General features: G+C 49.3%; 1 protein-coding gene across 4 annotated transcripts in view; it reads left to right on the forward strand.

Annotated features, from left to right (window-relative positions):
- Positions 1-16,690, forward strand: part of IQSEC1 (IQ motif and Sec7 domain ArfGEF 1) — a 377,994-nt gene that overhangs the window by 114,348 nt on the left and 246,956 nt on the right. For all 4 annotated transcript variants that reach the window (XM_041761602.1, XM_041761608.1, XM_041761610.1 and 1 more), the window contains exon 2: positions 10,461-10,490. In XM_041761602.1, coding sequence (XP_041617536.1) covers positions 10,461-10,490 — 30 coding nt within the window. The remainder of the gene's footprint in view (positions 1-10,460; positions 10,491-16,690) is intronic.

The following is a 16,690-nucleotide window of genomic DNA, read 5'->3' on the forward strand; positions in this document are numbered from 1 at the left end:
TAGCAGGAAACTTGATGGCTAGCAGAGAGTGGAATAATATATTAAAAATGCTGAAAGAAAAAATCCATCAACCAAGAATACTGTACCTAGCAAAACTATCCTTTAAAAATGGAGGAGAGGTCCCAAACAAACAAAAATTGAGGGAATTTGTTAGCACTAGACCTGTCTTATAAGAAGCATTAAGGGGAGTTTGTCAACTTGAAATGAAAGGACACTAAGCAGCAACACAAAATATATAAAAATATAGATCTTACTGGTACAGGTGAATAAATAGACAAAGAACAATATGATACTGTAATGACTGTACATAAATCACTTTTAACCCAAGTATAAAAGTTAAAAGAAAAGAGTATTAAGGATAACTATAACTACAGAAGTTTGTTAATGGGTGCACAATATAAAATATACAAATTGTGACTTCAATAACATAAAATGTTGAGCGGGATAAAAGTGTCGAGTTTTTGTATGTGATTGAAATTAAGTTGTCATCAACTTAAATGGAGTGTTATAACTATAAGATGTTTTATGTAAGCCTCATGGTAGCCACAAAGAAATACTTAAAGAAGATACACAAAAGAAAAAAGAGAAAGGAACCGAAGTATTTAATACCAACAAATCCTCAAATCTCTAAGGTAGATAGCAAAAGAGTAAGAGAGGAGCAAAAGAACTACAAAAGAGACAGAAAATGATTAACAAAATGCCAAAAGTAAGTCCTTACCTATCAGTTATTAAGTGTAAGTTTAAGTGGATTAAACTCTCCAGTCAAAAGGCATAGAAAGACTGACTAGATAAAAAATATAGGTTCCAACTATATGTTGTGTACAAGAGACTCACTTTAGCTTTAAGGACACACAGGGGCTGAAAGTGAAGGGCTAGGAAAAAGATACTCAATGGTAATCAGAAGAGAGCAGGGGGGGGTCTATACTTTATGAGATAAAATAGACAAAGTGAAGAACTGCTATAAGAGATAGAGAAGGTCATTATATAATAATAACAGAATTAGTTCAAGAGAAAGATGTAACAATTATAAATATATATGCACCCAACATCAGAGTTCCTAAACATATAAAGCAAACATTGACAGATCTGAAGGGAGAAATAGATAGGCATACAATAATCTTGGGAGACTTCAATATTCAACTTTCAGTAATGGACAGAAAATCCAAACAGAAGATCAATAAGGAAATCACAGATTTGAACAACACTATAAACCATATGTACCTAACAGACATATATAGAACACCCAACAGCAGAAGAACACACATTCTCCTCAAGCATATACAGAAAATTCTCCAGGATAAATCACATGATAAGTCACAAAACAAGTCTTAACAAATTTAACAAAATGAAAATCATCCCAGGTATCTTTTCTGATCGCCAATGGAATGAAACTAGAAATCAGTGACAGAGGAAAAAGGGAAAATTCACAAATACATGTAAGTTAAACAACATATTCTTGAATAACCATTGGATCAAAGAAGAAACTAAAAGGGAAATTAGAAGATATTTCAGGACAAATGAAAATGAAAATACAGCATCCCAAAACTACAGGCTGACTTTGACTATATAAAAGGATAGAGAACAAAGCCTTGAGATAAACATGCAAAAATATTATAGCCATTACCTCCAGGTGGTGGAATTACAGCTGATTTTTTGTTTTTCTTATGCTTTACTATATTTCCTTCATGTGAGAAAAAACAATAGAGGTGATTTCAGAATTTGAATTTGGACCAGTCACAGTGATTAGTTGCAGACAACAGAATCCACTCTTTCTAGTTTGAGCAGAGTGGGATTTATTCCTGAGATGGAGATTCCAGGACTACCAGGGGAATAAGCACCATGGTGCTAATGCACCATGACCAGGGACAACATAGTCTGGGTAATCACCTAACCCTGCCTGAGACTGTTGCCATGGAAACACCACTGCCTGTGATGCTCAGGCCCAGACACTAGAGCTTGCTGCTGCTGTGGGAGAACCAGACCTTTCCATTCCCTGCCAACCAGGCATCCCGTATCCACTACTCCTGTAGCTCACTTCCACCTTCCACCCTTGGGCAGGCATCTGTCCAGAGCAGCTGAGACCACCTGCAGAACCCTAGCTGCAAGGGTGTGTGGGAAATGTCGATTTCAGCTTTTCCAGAGACTAACTAATGTACAGCAAGGAATGGAAGGAGGGGATTGGTATGCATGTTTAATGAATCAGTCTTCAAGTTCCACTGAGAATCAAAACAAAAGCCACAAAAATGGTCATGCCCTTGACCTTCTGAAACCCACATGAAGGCTCAATCATGCAATTGTGTTGTCATAAGGACAGCAAAAGGCTTTCTCTTAGTCCAGAGAGCACTGGTCACTAGAGGTCCTAGCCATAGCCTCCTCAGCACACACTGGCCTGACTTCTCACTGCAAGCACCTCACTGCCTGGGGCCTTGCCTTGCTGCTAGAGATCCCTTGGCCACTTGTGCAGCAGGCTGAAGTGTGGAGACTTAGCAGCCCTGGGAGACTTCAGCCAGTACCCCGGCTGCTTTGCCTCTTGGCTGGGGGGGCCTTGCATTGGCCCCCAGGGGTTCCTGGTGGACCAGGTTACTGTTGTCCACAATGGCGGGCTCCCACAGTGGTGGGCTCCTGCATGGTGAGTGGCTTGATAACAGCCATGACTAGCTGCTTTCTCTTCCTTTTCTCACTTCCCTACCCCTTGCCTTCACCTCCCAAATAAACTCCATGCACCAGAATCCTTATCTCCAGGCAAACTAAGGCATTGTGGCCTAAGCATGCGCAAATGTAGAGCCTCCTGCTGGCTGCCGGTTTTGGTTTAACAGGTGTGAGGCTGCATCTGTGACCTTGCATCTGTTCATGCCAATCTGGAAAGTCATCCTGTTCCTGGTTCTCACCCTCTTTGGCAGGGAACCAGAGGGCTCCAGTATGCTCCCAGCCACCTGCTACCTCACCCACACTGACGCCATGACCATGCATGCACAGACAGGCATCACCCTCCCCAGAGTTCTCCCCAGCCCCTCTCTGCCCCTTCTCCCTATATCATTTATTACTCCTGCCCTAAGACCATGATGATGTGCCATGAGGTTCAAATAGGAACCTGGGGTTCTAAATGTGCCATCCTTGGTTTAAGAGATAATTGCTGTGTGCTGCTATTAGTGTGTGAGTTTGCAGCCAGCTCCATCACAGGTTCACACAACAAACATCCCGCCACCTCCCGCAGCCTGGTGGGTACCAGGCCCTGTGCTAGGCTCTGGGACATGAGGATGCATCATCTACTAGATAATCATCTTTCCCTCCTGCACATCAGTTCTGCCCACGAGCAACTGCCCAGCAGCCTAGTGGCAGGGAGTGTGCATTCTCAAATTTCACCTTCAGTCACGTGGTGAGAAAAGCAGCTTATTAGTCAATCACTTTGTGTCATGCATGCGCCTTGTCTCCTTACAGCATTCTTGGGGGCTGTTATCATCCCCAATCCATAGATGAAGAAACTGAGACTCAGAGTTTGAGTGACATTCTGAGGTCACTTGACAACTGTAAGGGGCGGTGCTGGGGCCAGGACCGGGAAGGTCTGGCTCAGGATCTGTTCTCACTCCCTGGTACGTCCTGTCTTCTCAGACAAAGGACATTCCAGAACGATGGGCTCCTGTGTCCCTGCAACTCAGCCATTTACCCAGGAGCTTCTATATCATCTTAGCACTGGAGACTCTGCAGTGAACCTAGCAAGTCCTTGGTCCTCATGGAGCTTCCCCTTATTGAGGAAGACAGACACAGTAAAGAGGCTCGATTCAAATGGAACTGAGTGAAGGCTACCCAGCCAGGTGATGTGAGGGAGGAGGGTCTTTATTATGTGTAACAAATGACCCCCAACACTTAGCAGCTTACAGAGGCAACCATTTCTTGTCTTGGCATATGTGGGTCAGGAGCCCAGGAGCAGCGCAGCTGGGTGGTTCTGACTCAGGGGCTCTGAGATTGCCAGCCAGGCATTGGCTGGGGCTGCACAGGCGAGGGGCTGGGAAATGTACCCGTAAGCTCACTCGTGCGGCTGGTGGCAGACGCATCAGGTCCTCACCAAGTGGGTCTCTCCACAGCTGCTCACAGGACAGGGCAGCTGGCTTCCCCCAAGGTGAGAGGTCGAGATGGAGATTAAGAGTGAGACACACACAGAGATGCACATGCACACACGTGCACCTGCACACACACGCATGTGCACATGTACTCATACCCATGAACATGTGCACGTGCTTGCGCGCGCGCACACACACACACACACACACACACACACACTGCTTGCTTTCTTCTCTATCATGGCTCTGATAAAATGAAAAACTAGGCTAGGGAAGCCTAGCCGAGTTTGCAGAAGGCGGCCAAAACAAAACAAGCGCCTCTCCTGCTGCTCCCAGGGATAGCCTGCACTCACTCTTCTGTGGCTTGCTTTGTGCTTCAGGCTCCCTGAGGACGAATCTGGAGAGTCTTCCAGCTAGCAGAGGGCTCATCTGCACCTTGTTGCATTCCCTGGTCAGGGAAGCATCACACATTTCTGTTGGCTATTCTGGTCTTCCCTCACCTGCCAGCAAAGGGAGCAGTGGTCTGTGTTGCAATGTACTAATGTCCACTTAGAATTGCTGGGCAGGGAGTCCACAGTCCTTCTAGAACAAGGGGTTTACATTCAAGCATTTGGAACATATTGGCTGGGAAATATGTGCTTTTCATTTTATTTGTTACCAGCAAGTGCCGAAGGGAGATTGGGCTACCAGGGGAGCCCACCTGTGACAACAGGTTTGGAGGTTTGTGGAACAAAGTAAGGACTCTGTCCCCACTTTTAAAATAATAGATCACTCTGTTGAACAGTTGTTCATGTTTTCCATTTTAAAATGGTGACTTATACGCACAGAGGACATATAGAATGTGTATACTCATACATATGTACGTGTGTGTACAGTTTAAAGATTCATTAGGGGGCTACTTGGTGGCTCAGTGGTTGAGAGTCTGCCTTCAGCCCAGGGCATGATCCCAAGATCCTGGGATCAGTCCCACATCAGGTTCCCTGCAGGGAGCCTGCTTCTCCCTCTGCCTGTGTCTCTGCCTCTCTCTGTGTGTCTCTCAAGAATAAATAAAATCTTAAAAAAAAAAAAAAAGAAGGTTCAGTAGGGCGTAGGCACCTGTATTCACTACCCAAGTCCAGCAGCCTGGAAACCATTTAATGTTCGTCTGACAGCAACTCCTCTCTGGGGTGTGACTGTTGCCCTGACTTTTGTGACAGTTGTGTCCCTGCTTGGCTTCATGGTGAGATGCTGAGTTTTGCCTGTTTTACTTTAGTCAGGTGCATTGTGACATATGCCTTCTTTGGCCGCCTAGGCCACTCACTCTGCTGCGGACAGCTGGCGCTGGTGTGTTCCCCTGGCTGCTTGGTATCCCTTTTTTTGTGTGGATGGGCCACATTCATCCATTTTCCTGCTGTGAAACACAGGCCCAGTCCAGCTCTGGGAGCACCCCACCCAAGGGCTCTGTCGTGTGTTTCACTGGTGTTTGTACCTGGCAGTGGGTCAGGGCGTGCTCTTCCCTTCCTGGGTAACACCATCTTTTCCATAATGGAGCACTTACATGTGCCAGGCTGTGGGCTGTGATGAGCTGGGGAAGTGGGGAGTAGTATTACTTTGAACCATTATCCAAAGAAATCTAAGCTGCAGACTGGCACCTGCTTTGGGGGAGGGGCAAGCTGCCTGAAAGGCCCGAACAGGAGGGAAGCCTAGCTGAGTTTGCAGAAGGTGGCCAGAGATGCCCCTGAGTAAGGGACACAGTGGAGGAAAGTGACCAATGGTCAGGGGGGTGTAGGCAGGAGGAAGAGTGTGTGCAAAGGCCCTGAGGCCAGAGAGGGTGAAGCTCCAGCTGCCATGGCACCATGTGCCTCAGACTGGAAAGCTTGCATGATGGACGTTGATTTTCTCAGTTCTGGAGGCCAGCAGGCCCAGGCCGACGTCTGGCAGGGCTGGTTTCTGCTGAGGCCTCTCTTCCTGGCTTGCAGCAGGCCACCTTCTCATGGTGCCATCATGGGGTGGAGAGCGAGTGAGCTTGGGTATCTCTTCCTCTTCTGGTCAGATCAGGGCCCCACCACTTCCCACCTCTCCTCACAGGCCCCTCTCCGAGCACAGCCACACTCAGCGGGGGGTGGGGACGTGGGGGGTTGGAGGGCTGCGGCTATAACATATGAATGTGGGGGACATAAAGATTCAATCCATAGCAGGGGTGAGGGAGATTTGAAGGACTAGAACATTCCTGGTGCAAGAGGTGAAGCAGCATTTGAGTTTCCACAAACCCTCCCCAAACTTAATGATCTGCAACAGCGAACTTCATTTCTTTCCTCAGGAGTTCATGGTTTGGGCAGGACTTGGGGGTGCAGCTCCTCTGGGCTGGGTGTATATCAGATGAGGTTTTACTACTGTGGCTGACAGCTGGGGGCTCTGCTGGGGCTGGTGGCTGGGAGCCCCCTCCTCCTCCTCCTCCCCTCCGCTTCCTCCTCCTCCTCCCCCTCCTCCTCCTTCCTCCCTTCCTCTTCCTCCTTCTTCTCCTCCTCCGCCTCCTTCCCCTCCCCCCTCCTTTTCCTTCCTCTCCTCCTCCTCTTCTGTGTGGCAGCATGGGCTTCCTCTAAGCATGGCAGTTGGTTTCTAAGAGCAAGAAAGCCAAAGTTGCCAGTCCTTCAAAGGTTAGGGCTGAAGATGGCAGGGTGCTACTTCTGCCATCAGGAAGTCACAGAATCCAGGTACAGCCATTGGCCACTCACATCACAGACCTTGTCTTTTTGTTTTTTTTAATAAAAATGGTATATATTTAAGGTGAACCATGTGTTTCGTTGTACATATATATAGTAAAACAATTACTACAGGCAAGCTAATTAACGTGTTTCTCTCCTCACATAATCGTCTTTGTTTTTTATGGTGCTAGCACCTGAAATCTATTCTTGGCAAATTTCTAGTACACCACACAGCGTTATTAACTGTAGTCACCATGATGTACATTAGATCTCCAGACTTGCTCATCCTACAAAATCTGCAAACTTGTACCCTCTGACCAACATCTGCCCATTTCTGCACACCTACTCCCCTCACCTCCCCACCCCTGATGAGCACACAGACCCATCTTCTCTCAGCCGTGTGCTGTATAAATGCTGCCACCACTTGGGTTTGGCATCACTTCCTAGGCCACATATCCTCTTGCCCTTGGAGCACATGCTGGTCCGCTCTTTCCTCAAGGCAGCACAACCCCAAATAGTGAGGATACGGGGCTAGGGCACATCAAAGCTGTGAGAGTTCCAGCCAGTTGTCCCAAATGCCACCGTCTGGAGCTGGTGCGTTGGTGGCCAGCACACCGGGGCTTCATGACTGGAGCTGTGTGTGTGAGTGTGTGTGTTTGTGTGAGTGTGTGTGTGTGTATGTGTGTGTGTGTGTGTGTTCCTAGAGTGAAGTCCAGGGCTTTGGATCAGATTCTCTGATGTGTCTCTCACCCAGAGAAGGGTGCCAAGATCATGACAACAGACTTGATTTGAATCCATTTCTGTAGCATGGATGTGAGAGGTGGTAGTTGACCTGGCCTCTCCAAACCCACCTCAGAGAAGCCACAGTTTATCACGGGCCCCAGTCACCACCTGCCACCTAGCAGGAGTCTGGGACCACAGTCACCCAATTCACTTACTCTTCTGTTTTATTTCTTCAACTTATGGAAAACTTCAAACATGAACAAAAGTAGGCAAAACAGTGTAAGATCCCTCCACACCCCATATACCCAAAGTCAACAATTATCAGCCCACTGCTAATCTTATCTATTCCCCTACCTTCTCCATTTCATATTATATTTTTCCAACTTTTTAATAAAACAGCACATATACTGAAAGTGCTCATGTCCTAAGTGTGTGGCAAGGTGGGTGTTCACACCTGGGCCCCCAGTAGAGTTTTTGGTACCCAATTCCAACATGTGTGCAGAGGGGGTGAGTTCCCACACCACTGAGCCATTCTCCAACACCAGCCGTGTGTCCTACAATTGAACTCAATTCTGACGCTCTCTACCTGGAGATAGCCTCAGATCCCACAGGTCAAGTGCTCAGTCCTACAAGGCTGCCCACCTCCCCCCACCAACACACTTCAGACACCAGTCGCAAGCTTAGCTTGTTACCTGTGCTCCTGACCAACTGGCTATAAATCAGAGGTTCCTGTGACTTCCCCTTGGGTTCAATTAATTTGTTGGAGTGGCTCACAGAACTCAGGAAACCAGTTTACTCATTAAAATACTGGCTTATTCTGAAAGGATATAACTCAGGAACAGCCAAGTAGGAGCGATGCACAGGGCAAGGGGCACAGAGCTTCCATACCCTCTGGGAGTGCCACTCTCCCTGAATCTCTGTGTTCACGAACTGGAAGCTCTATGAACTTCCTTCATAGAGTTTTTATGGAGGCTTCATTACATAGACCTGATTGATTAAATCATGGGCTGTTGGTGATTGATTCAGCCTCCAGCCTTTTCTTCCCTCCCTGAAGGTCAAGGGGAGGAGCTGAAAGTTCCAACCCTTTATTCCAGGTTGTTTCCCCTGGCAACCAGCCCCCATCCTTACCTGCTTTTCAAAGTCTCTTCATTCACCTGAACCTAGTTATGGTAGAAACAAGACACTCATTTCACTGTAAATGGCTCTTGAATGATTTCAGGCACTGAGGACAAGAGACCAAATATTAGAACAAAAGATGTTCCCATTGCTGTCATTGCTCGGGAAATTCCAACGGTTTGGGGGTGCCTGGGAGGCTCAGTTGGTTGAGCATCTGACTTTTGATTTCAGCTCAGGTTATGATCTCAGGGCCATGGGCTCGAGCCCCACAGCAGGCTCCATGCTCAGCAGGCAATCTGAGTGAGTCTCTTTCCCCTCTCTCTCAAATAAATAAATCTTTTTAAGAAAGAAAGGAAGAGAAAAAGAGAAAGAAAGAAGATTCTAAGAGTTTGGGGTGCTCTGAGCCAGGAACTGTGGACAAAGGCCAAGTATATATGAGAAAAAAACATTTTGGTAATTTTGCACCTGGGTAACCAGGGCCTGGATTAGGAGGCAAACAGCTGCAAGCAGGTGCATGAACAGCACCTGCAAGCCCCCAGGTGCTTCGGTCACTCGTCCAAGGAACCTCCATCCTGACCTCCAACAGGACAGATGGGGTCTGGTTTGCCTGTGTATTTACACAGCCCCTGGGGGGCCTCAGTCCATCTCCCACACAGGGAGGACCATGCTGGTCCTACCAGGTTGCTGTGAAATCAGTAGCATGGGTCAGGTCCCAGCCCTGGGCTTGACACCTTGTAAGGACTGAGTAAGGGATGTCTCTCATCATCATCCTCATCATTGGCCTTATTTCTACTTCTGCACTGGCTGAGCTGGGCAGTGGCCCGGGGTTAGAGCTGGAGACATCTCTAGAGACAGCAGTTAGAGCTGGAGACAGCTGGAACCTTCCAGACAGCCGACAACTGCTGGTGTTTAAGATCCTTTATGGCATCCTGGAGAAACTTCTCTGCACCAGGTCATCAGTTAGCTTGAAAGACAACGTGGTTACATAAAATCTGTAACAGACACAACAGACATAGGGAAAGGGCATGGGGTGTTCTTCTAAGATCAGCAAGGCTGGCCCCGTGGGAGAAGCCACTGGGCTTCTGTGCTGATGGGGCCATGTCTCTAGTCTGTAAAATTACTGAAAAAGGCAATTTGAAAAAAAAAAAAAAAAAGATGATTTTGGGTTAAAGTGTGTTTTTATTTCTGTAGCTCACTGGCAGTAAAATCCAATTTGGGACGTCCAGGGATTAGATTCCCGAATGCTTGCTCTTAGCCCTTTGCTCCTTCAGACCCTGGGAGCCTGGCGGTGGTTTTAAGCCCTTAGCCGGGAGCATTTTAATCCCCAAGTCCCTTTCCTTTGGTTTACAGAGCGCGAAGTCACCGCTGTCAGTGGATGCCGTGTATGGTGTATTTCAGCCTCTGTGAAAGTTCAAGTGTGCACGATACGATCTAATTGTCCAGTTCCTTGACATTCAGGCTTGTCTCCTTTGTAAAGTGGTGTAATTGATTTCTGGGTACTTGAAAATAGAGCTGGTAGTGGGGATATATGCTGGAAATACCAAGTAGAGGATGCAGTGAGGCCACTACACCATCCGCACTCACTTATTCCTCCCACCACTGCCCCTCGGGGCCCAGGGCCCAGAGTTCTGGAACCACAGGCTGCCCTCCAGGGTTGGAAAATGAGCCTAAAGCTTCCAGGAGGAGGTGGCTTTCAGGGCCGAGTTCCAGGTCAAAAGCCCAGCAGTGTGACCTCCTGGGGGCTGGGCATGAGGCTAGAGAAGGGATCCCAGGGTAGCTGGGGACCTCACGGGTCCCCACATGTAGCATCCTCCTGCGGATCTCCCAAAGTGGGCTGTACTTGCATTGCATGCTAAAAGTGTGTTCTCTCTCTTTGCAGGTCTGAAGGAGAAAGCTCCCGGAGTGTCAGGTATGTGTGTCATCAGCCTCCCCTTGTGCCTCTGTGTCCTGGGAGCGGGGGCTTCAATGAAACCATGTGCTTCGATTTCTCTCTGAGGAGGTCTCACCAGGTCAGAGCCCTTCTCCCTTGCCGCCCCTGGCTCTGGCCTGCCACCTCAGGACCTTGGCCATGCTCTGTCTGCTGGCTCGTTGTCCTCAAGCAAGAGTGTTGCTTTACTGTGCAGGCTTTCCTGATTCTAGAGTGACCTTCATGGGGGTCACCCGGCTTGGTGGTTGTTCTGTCCCCTTCAGGGCTGTGGTGGTATCCGATTTACCTAGACTGTGACATATCTAAGACCAGAAGCTTCTCTGCTCAGACAGCCCCTGAGACTAGACTGAGCCAGATGGGGCAAGTCTTTGGGATGTTGGGTGGAGGGGCAGGCTCCTACCAGCTTTGACCAAGGCAGTGTGTCTCCATGGTGCATGGAGCAGATGCTGCTTGCAATTGAGACCCTGCCTCTCCCCACCCCTACTAGTGGAGGGTCAGGGGTTGGCATGGAGTGAGGTCACAGCTGGGGATACTGACTGACTGGATCAAGGAGAGGGCTTAGTAGGAACCAGAACCCTCTCAGCCCCGAGGGCTGGGGCCAGGCAGTTCTCAAAGCCTGAGTCGGGGGATCAAGAAGACCATGAGGGATAAGAGACAATGGGCTGGTGATGAGTGTGGAAGAAGGGGGAAGAAGCCAGAAGGCCCTTTAAGAGCCACAAGGATGGCCAGGCCCATTGGCAGCAGATAGGATTTCAGATTTCTGGATGGTTTGAAATACACTGTGACCAGGCTGGGGAGACAAGATGCTCATCCTGGGCCTGGATGGAGCTGGGAGTTTCAGGCTTGGGTGGGGTTCTATAGGCAGCCCAGGGAGAGAGAAATGCAGATGGATGATGGTGGCTGCATCCCCGGGAGGCTCCCAGAAGCAGCATGGGGAGCCCCCATTCTGTACCCATCACTTGGCTTTGGCTTAACCCAGGAGGCATGGATGGTGGTCCTAAGCCAGGGAGGCAGAGGGCAGTGGGAGGGCTGGGCCTAAAGACCCTCACTGGGGCAGGGTCCCAGCAGGAAGCAGAGGCACACTCAGGGTGGGGGGATGCTGAATGGTGTCATACAAGGGCTGCCAATGGGGTGAGGGCTGCACTGAGAGACAGAGGATGGCCAAGACCAGGAGATGCTGGGGGAGGGGCAGCTGGGCATTCTGGAACGATAGCCCACTCTGAATATGTGCAGCTGTGCCAGCCAAGGGAGGGTGCCCTCAGTGGGCTGATGGGGAAGAGGCCCCAGGTATGCTGCTTCTGTGAGCAAAGCAAGGGGCAGGACTTTTCTTACATTTTGGGTAAGAAAAGTCAGATATAAGAACATGGTTTCTTGCTTATAACGTTTGCATAAGTAAACGAAGGCAGGAGATGCAAGCAGTACTCAGAATGGTCCCTTGGCAGGTAGGGAGCAGGGCGGGCAGGGACAGGATGGCTGTGAGCCTCCTCAAAGCGTGTGCTGTGCTGTTGCTTGAGCTTGGAACCACACAAATGTATTACCTATCCAGAACATTTGTTAAAAATAAAGAGCCGTCTGAGGAGAGGTTGGGTTGCCAAGAGGTAGTGAGCATCCCATCACCGGGGTATGCACTGACATTGGAAGGGGACTCGTGGAGAATAGGAAGGAGAAGCCCCTCAGCACCACTCTTCATTGCCTCTCGCTGCTCTGGGATCTGAGCTCCCCCCTCTGTTTGATACACTCACCCAGAAGGTGTTAATGACACTTCACGAGATATCCTGAGACCAGTGGGCTTTCACTATATGTTCAGCCAAGTTCCTGATTGAATGGGTGCTGGGAGACGTGTGTGCAGTGGGCGTTTGGCCCTAAAGAGAGCTGAAGTGCCCTGTCCACCCCCTCCCGCCCCCTCAGGGCTGTGTGGTGTGCTGTCAGGAACCTGATTTGGGGGGCATCTGGGTGGCTCAGTGGTTGAACATCTGCCTTTGACTCAGGGTGTAATCCCGGGGTCCTGGGATCAAGTTCTGCATCGGGCTCCCCACAGGGAACCTGCATCTCCCTCTGCCTATGTCTCTGTCTCTCTCTGTGTGTCTCTCATGAGTAAGTAAATAAAATCTTTTTTTTAAAAAAAAAAAAAAAGGAACCTGATTTTGCAGGGCAGTTATTGGAACAGAGCCCTGAAGTAGGAGTATGATTCTCTGCTCTGGGGAAGGGTGGGAAAGACATTTCAGTGGGGAGGAACAGCATGTGCAAGGACCTACATGGTGAGAATAAGGAATGGCTTGGGAATGGGAGGAGGGACTGTATGCAAATTGAAACATATGTTCACAGCTCGAGCCAAATGGTTCTCAGCAGGACACTTGGAGATGAGGAGCCGGGCAAGGAGGAGAACTGATAGGAGTCCAAGCAGAGGAAGCTGCATCTAAGTTTCTCTAAGGCTCAAGAACCCAACCCCGTAGAGACTTCTACTCTGCTGTGTAAACTCTTGGGAACAGGCCCAGAGACCTTTAGGACTCGTGGTAGAAGCCACTGCTAGGACTTTGAGATGCTGTTGTCAGGCCTTGATGGCATTTCTGTCCCAGGCCAGGCATGTGTTTTGTCCCCAGGGAGCTGTCACCACAGGGGTCAGGTCTCTGACACATGTCACACCCTCTGCTCAGCTCACTAGCACAGGGTGGACACAGGGGCACAGGACAGGAAGCAAACCCATGGACAGTTCAGATCTGACCCACTCTCCATGTTTCAGCACTCCCCACAGACAGCTGCAAAATTTGTTTCCCAGGGAAAAGTGACCCTGATGTTCCCTCCTAAGGGGCCCCTGGTCTTCTGCTGAGTGTTCTCTCTCATGGGCCCACCAAGGGGGAGTGTTCTTTTTTTTTCTTTTTTTAGATTTTATTTATTTATTCATGAGAGACACACAGAGAGAGGCAGAGACAGGCAGAGGGAGAAGCAGGCTCCCTGTGGGGAGCCAAATGCAGGACTTGATTCCAGAACCCCGGGGTCACAACCTGAGCTAAAGGCAGATGTTCAACCACTGAGCCACCCAGGTGCCTCCAAAGGGAGTCTTCTAAAACTCAAATCTGATCACAGTGACTGCCTCCTATGCACCCCCCATCACTCCCCCCACCCTGCTTCACCCTCTGGGGAGCCCTGTTGCCCATCACCATAGCTGTGGCTCTTACTGAGGTCCCTGGGCCCAGCACCTCCCACCTATGCAGCCCAGTTTCCTGCTCCTGTCTCCCATGGACCTGCAGCCGCCCAATGAGCTACTCACTGATTCTAAATGCATCCATGGATTCCCTGCCTGCCTTCAGCTCATCTGTGGGATGAGTACTGTTTCCTCTGTCCCCTCCATTTGGCAGACCTGGGCCTTTCTCAGAACCCTCACTCTGATGCCTCCCTGAAGCTTTGAAGGGGTCGTGGCCAAAGTGCCCTTCTCCCTGCTTGCACTCCTTGGCTTTTTGTGCTCATTTCTGATACCTGTGTTCTCTTTAATTTGTGTCCTAGGGACTTGAGCACTTAACCCACCCCACACACAGGCAGAGTAAGGAACCTGGATGAGGCCCCCACCCCCCTCATTGTCTCCCAGCACAGAGCACAGGGCAGGCACCAACAGGCCATCGTGGACTCACTGGGAACCCTGGGCACAATGCCTTGTCCACAGCACTGGCACTAATTAATGTTTGCTTAATTGGCTTCAGAACTCATAAATATTTTCAGGCCATAAACTGGAAGGAAAAAAAAAATTGGACCATCTACCCTGCTCAGTGGAGAACCCCTCTGCTCCCCTTGCTTCGTTGCCCTTTCCACAATAAACACCAAAAATCGTGGGCAGAGGGGGCTATGTTTGACTCAGAGAGGCAGTGTCTGCATTTTATTATCCTGGCTTGGGTCTGGATGGACACCAGGAGCTGATCTGATGATCTTTGCTGAATGTTAAGAAAATGAACCCTGAGAGACCCTCCTTCCCCCACCCCCTACCCTGGGGTCCCTGCATGGCGAGGTTTTTTCTTTACCCTCCAAAGACATGAGCCACCACCTGCCTTTCTGGTGGGCTGTAGGAGCCTCCCGGAGCAGCAGGGAATGGGTCTGCCAGGAGAAGCCTGTTTGTGAATGCATTTGTTCGCGCTACTTTTCCCTGAGGCAAAACATTTGCAAGATCAGATGTGTATTCATTTTCCACGAATGAAATGACTCAGTTTTGCCCATTTTGCAAACATAGGACTTTGCTCCCTTGTTCCCAGGGAGCGTGCATCTGTTTTCCAATCCCTTCCGAGGGAGGCTACAGACCTTTGAACCTTCTAATGATTTATTGGTTGGGGGATAGGTGGAAAAGAAGAGCTTTGCAGAGTTTGGCGTTTGAAAGAATGAATAGCTGCATGGAGGGCTCAGAGGGGGTGCTGATACTGTATTTGAGGAGCAAGGACTTTGTGCAGCACAAAAGCATTATCTTTTTTTTTCTCATCACCCCTTTGAAATGAACCCAGGCATGTTCGCTATTAGGAATAGGTACCATTTAATGAGTGTTCACTGTGGGTCAGGGCCTCACCTCAACTGTGCAAACAACCCCACCCCTTCAAGAGAGGGTGAGCCCCACTTTTTCAGCTCTGGGAAACTGAAGCAAAGAAATACCGATCAGCTCCCGATCCCTAGATAATACGGCTTTTGAATGCAGACCCAAGACCTCAAATGCAGAGCCTTTCCAGGTCAGAATGGCCTGTGGTGAGTGTGGAACATACAGATTTCCAGGCCCTGCCCTTCTCCAGTCTGACTAGGAATATTCAGAGTGGGGTCTGGGACTCTGAATTGTAACCACTTCCTGTGTGAGTCTAAGAAGCGGCCTGAACACACAGCCTCCCTCTCAGCAGGCCAGTGTCCCGTGTCAGGCTGTGCCTGCCTCCCAAGTGTGAGCTGATGGATCCTCAGAAACACCGAACACAGCAGATCCCCTAGATCGCCTCCCCAGGAGGAATCCTGAAACATTGACTGGTATTTTCCAAAGGTTTCAACCAGCAAGATTCTCAAGACCCCAAGTGGCTGGTGAAACCTGAGGGCTGCTTGTCTGGGGAGCATGGGAGCCACTTCTGGAGAAGGCAGGCTTGGTTACAAATGTTGTCTTAATTGGAACAAAGACATATAAGTGAAAGCAATTAGTCAAAATTAATCCGTTTTTCTGTGCACATCTCCCATCACTCTGTGCTAGGGCAAGACAGCCTCTGTAATGATCTGGGCCATCCCCTCCACCCCCACCACCCCAAACCCAAAATGAGAACATGCAATTTATTGTGTGTGCAAGGAGGTATGAAAATTGCCAGAGGTGGCAGACGAAGCTGGGATGTTTGCGGGGCTGAGTAAACAGGATAGAGTTGTCATCTCCAGGATGGAATGGGAGCTGGCTCCACATCAGGGAGATAAGCTGGGGTCTTCTCCTGCAGCCCAGTCCACAGGCTGTGCGAAGGGCTGAGCCAGTGGCCTCGGGAGGGGAGTAGGAATGTCTTAGCACCGTGGATAGGAGTAGAGGCACTGGGGTCAGATGCTTCTGAATTAAATAAATCCTTTTATCTCCCTGTCCCTATCCTCTGTGTCCAGACACTGACCAGACACTGAACTCTCCAAACCTCAGAGTTGACACTCATTCAGTGGTCTTTATTGAGTACCTACTGTATGTATGAGCGAAACCAAGTTCATCTGCCTGATGCGTAGAAAAGACCATCACTGAGACATCAAGTATGCAGCAAGGAGAGGGTTTATGTATTCCAAAGGCAGCCAAACGGGGAGATGGGAGTGCAAGTGTCAACACCCGCCCGCCTCCCAGCCCAGCAGAAGAGGAGCATCAAGGATACTTAGGGGCAAAGGAGAAAGGTCTAGTTCAAAGGTTGCAGTTGTGCCTTTTCATGCCATTAACCCTTTGGTTACCCGTTTCAGTCCCTGCTTTCCCTTTGATCGGTTCTCGTCCTGAGTGTACTGGGACGATGACCACTCTGGTTTCTTCCCGCTGCAGTGGGGTGAAGACTGGGGTAGAGGAATGGAAGCTTTCTGAACTTGTCTGGACTATTCTTTAGCTCCAAATTGTAAGCCAACCCTCTGCATTACCGGGACTTGGGTCAATAGTCCTCGTACTCTGTTCTATCTAGGGCCTTAGGGGAGGGTTGTTGTGACCAAGTAGCGTGTTGCACTCATGAGCTGAT

This window comes from Vulpes lagopus, chromosome 7 (assembly GCF_018345385.1).
Source record: "Vulpes lagopus strain Blue_001 chromosome 7, ASM1834538v1, whole genome shotgun sequence".
In the NCBI taxonomy this organism is placed as follows: Eukaryota; Metazoa; Chordata; class Mammalia; order Carnivora; family Canidae; genus Vulpes; species Vulpes lagopus.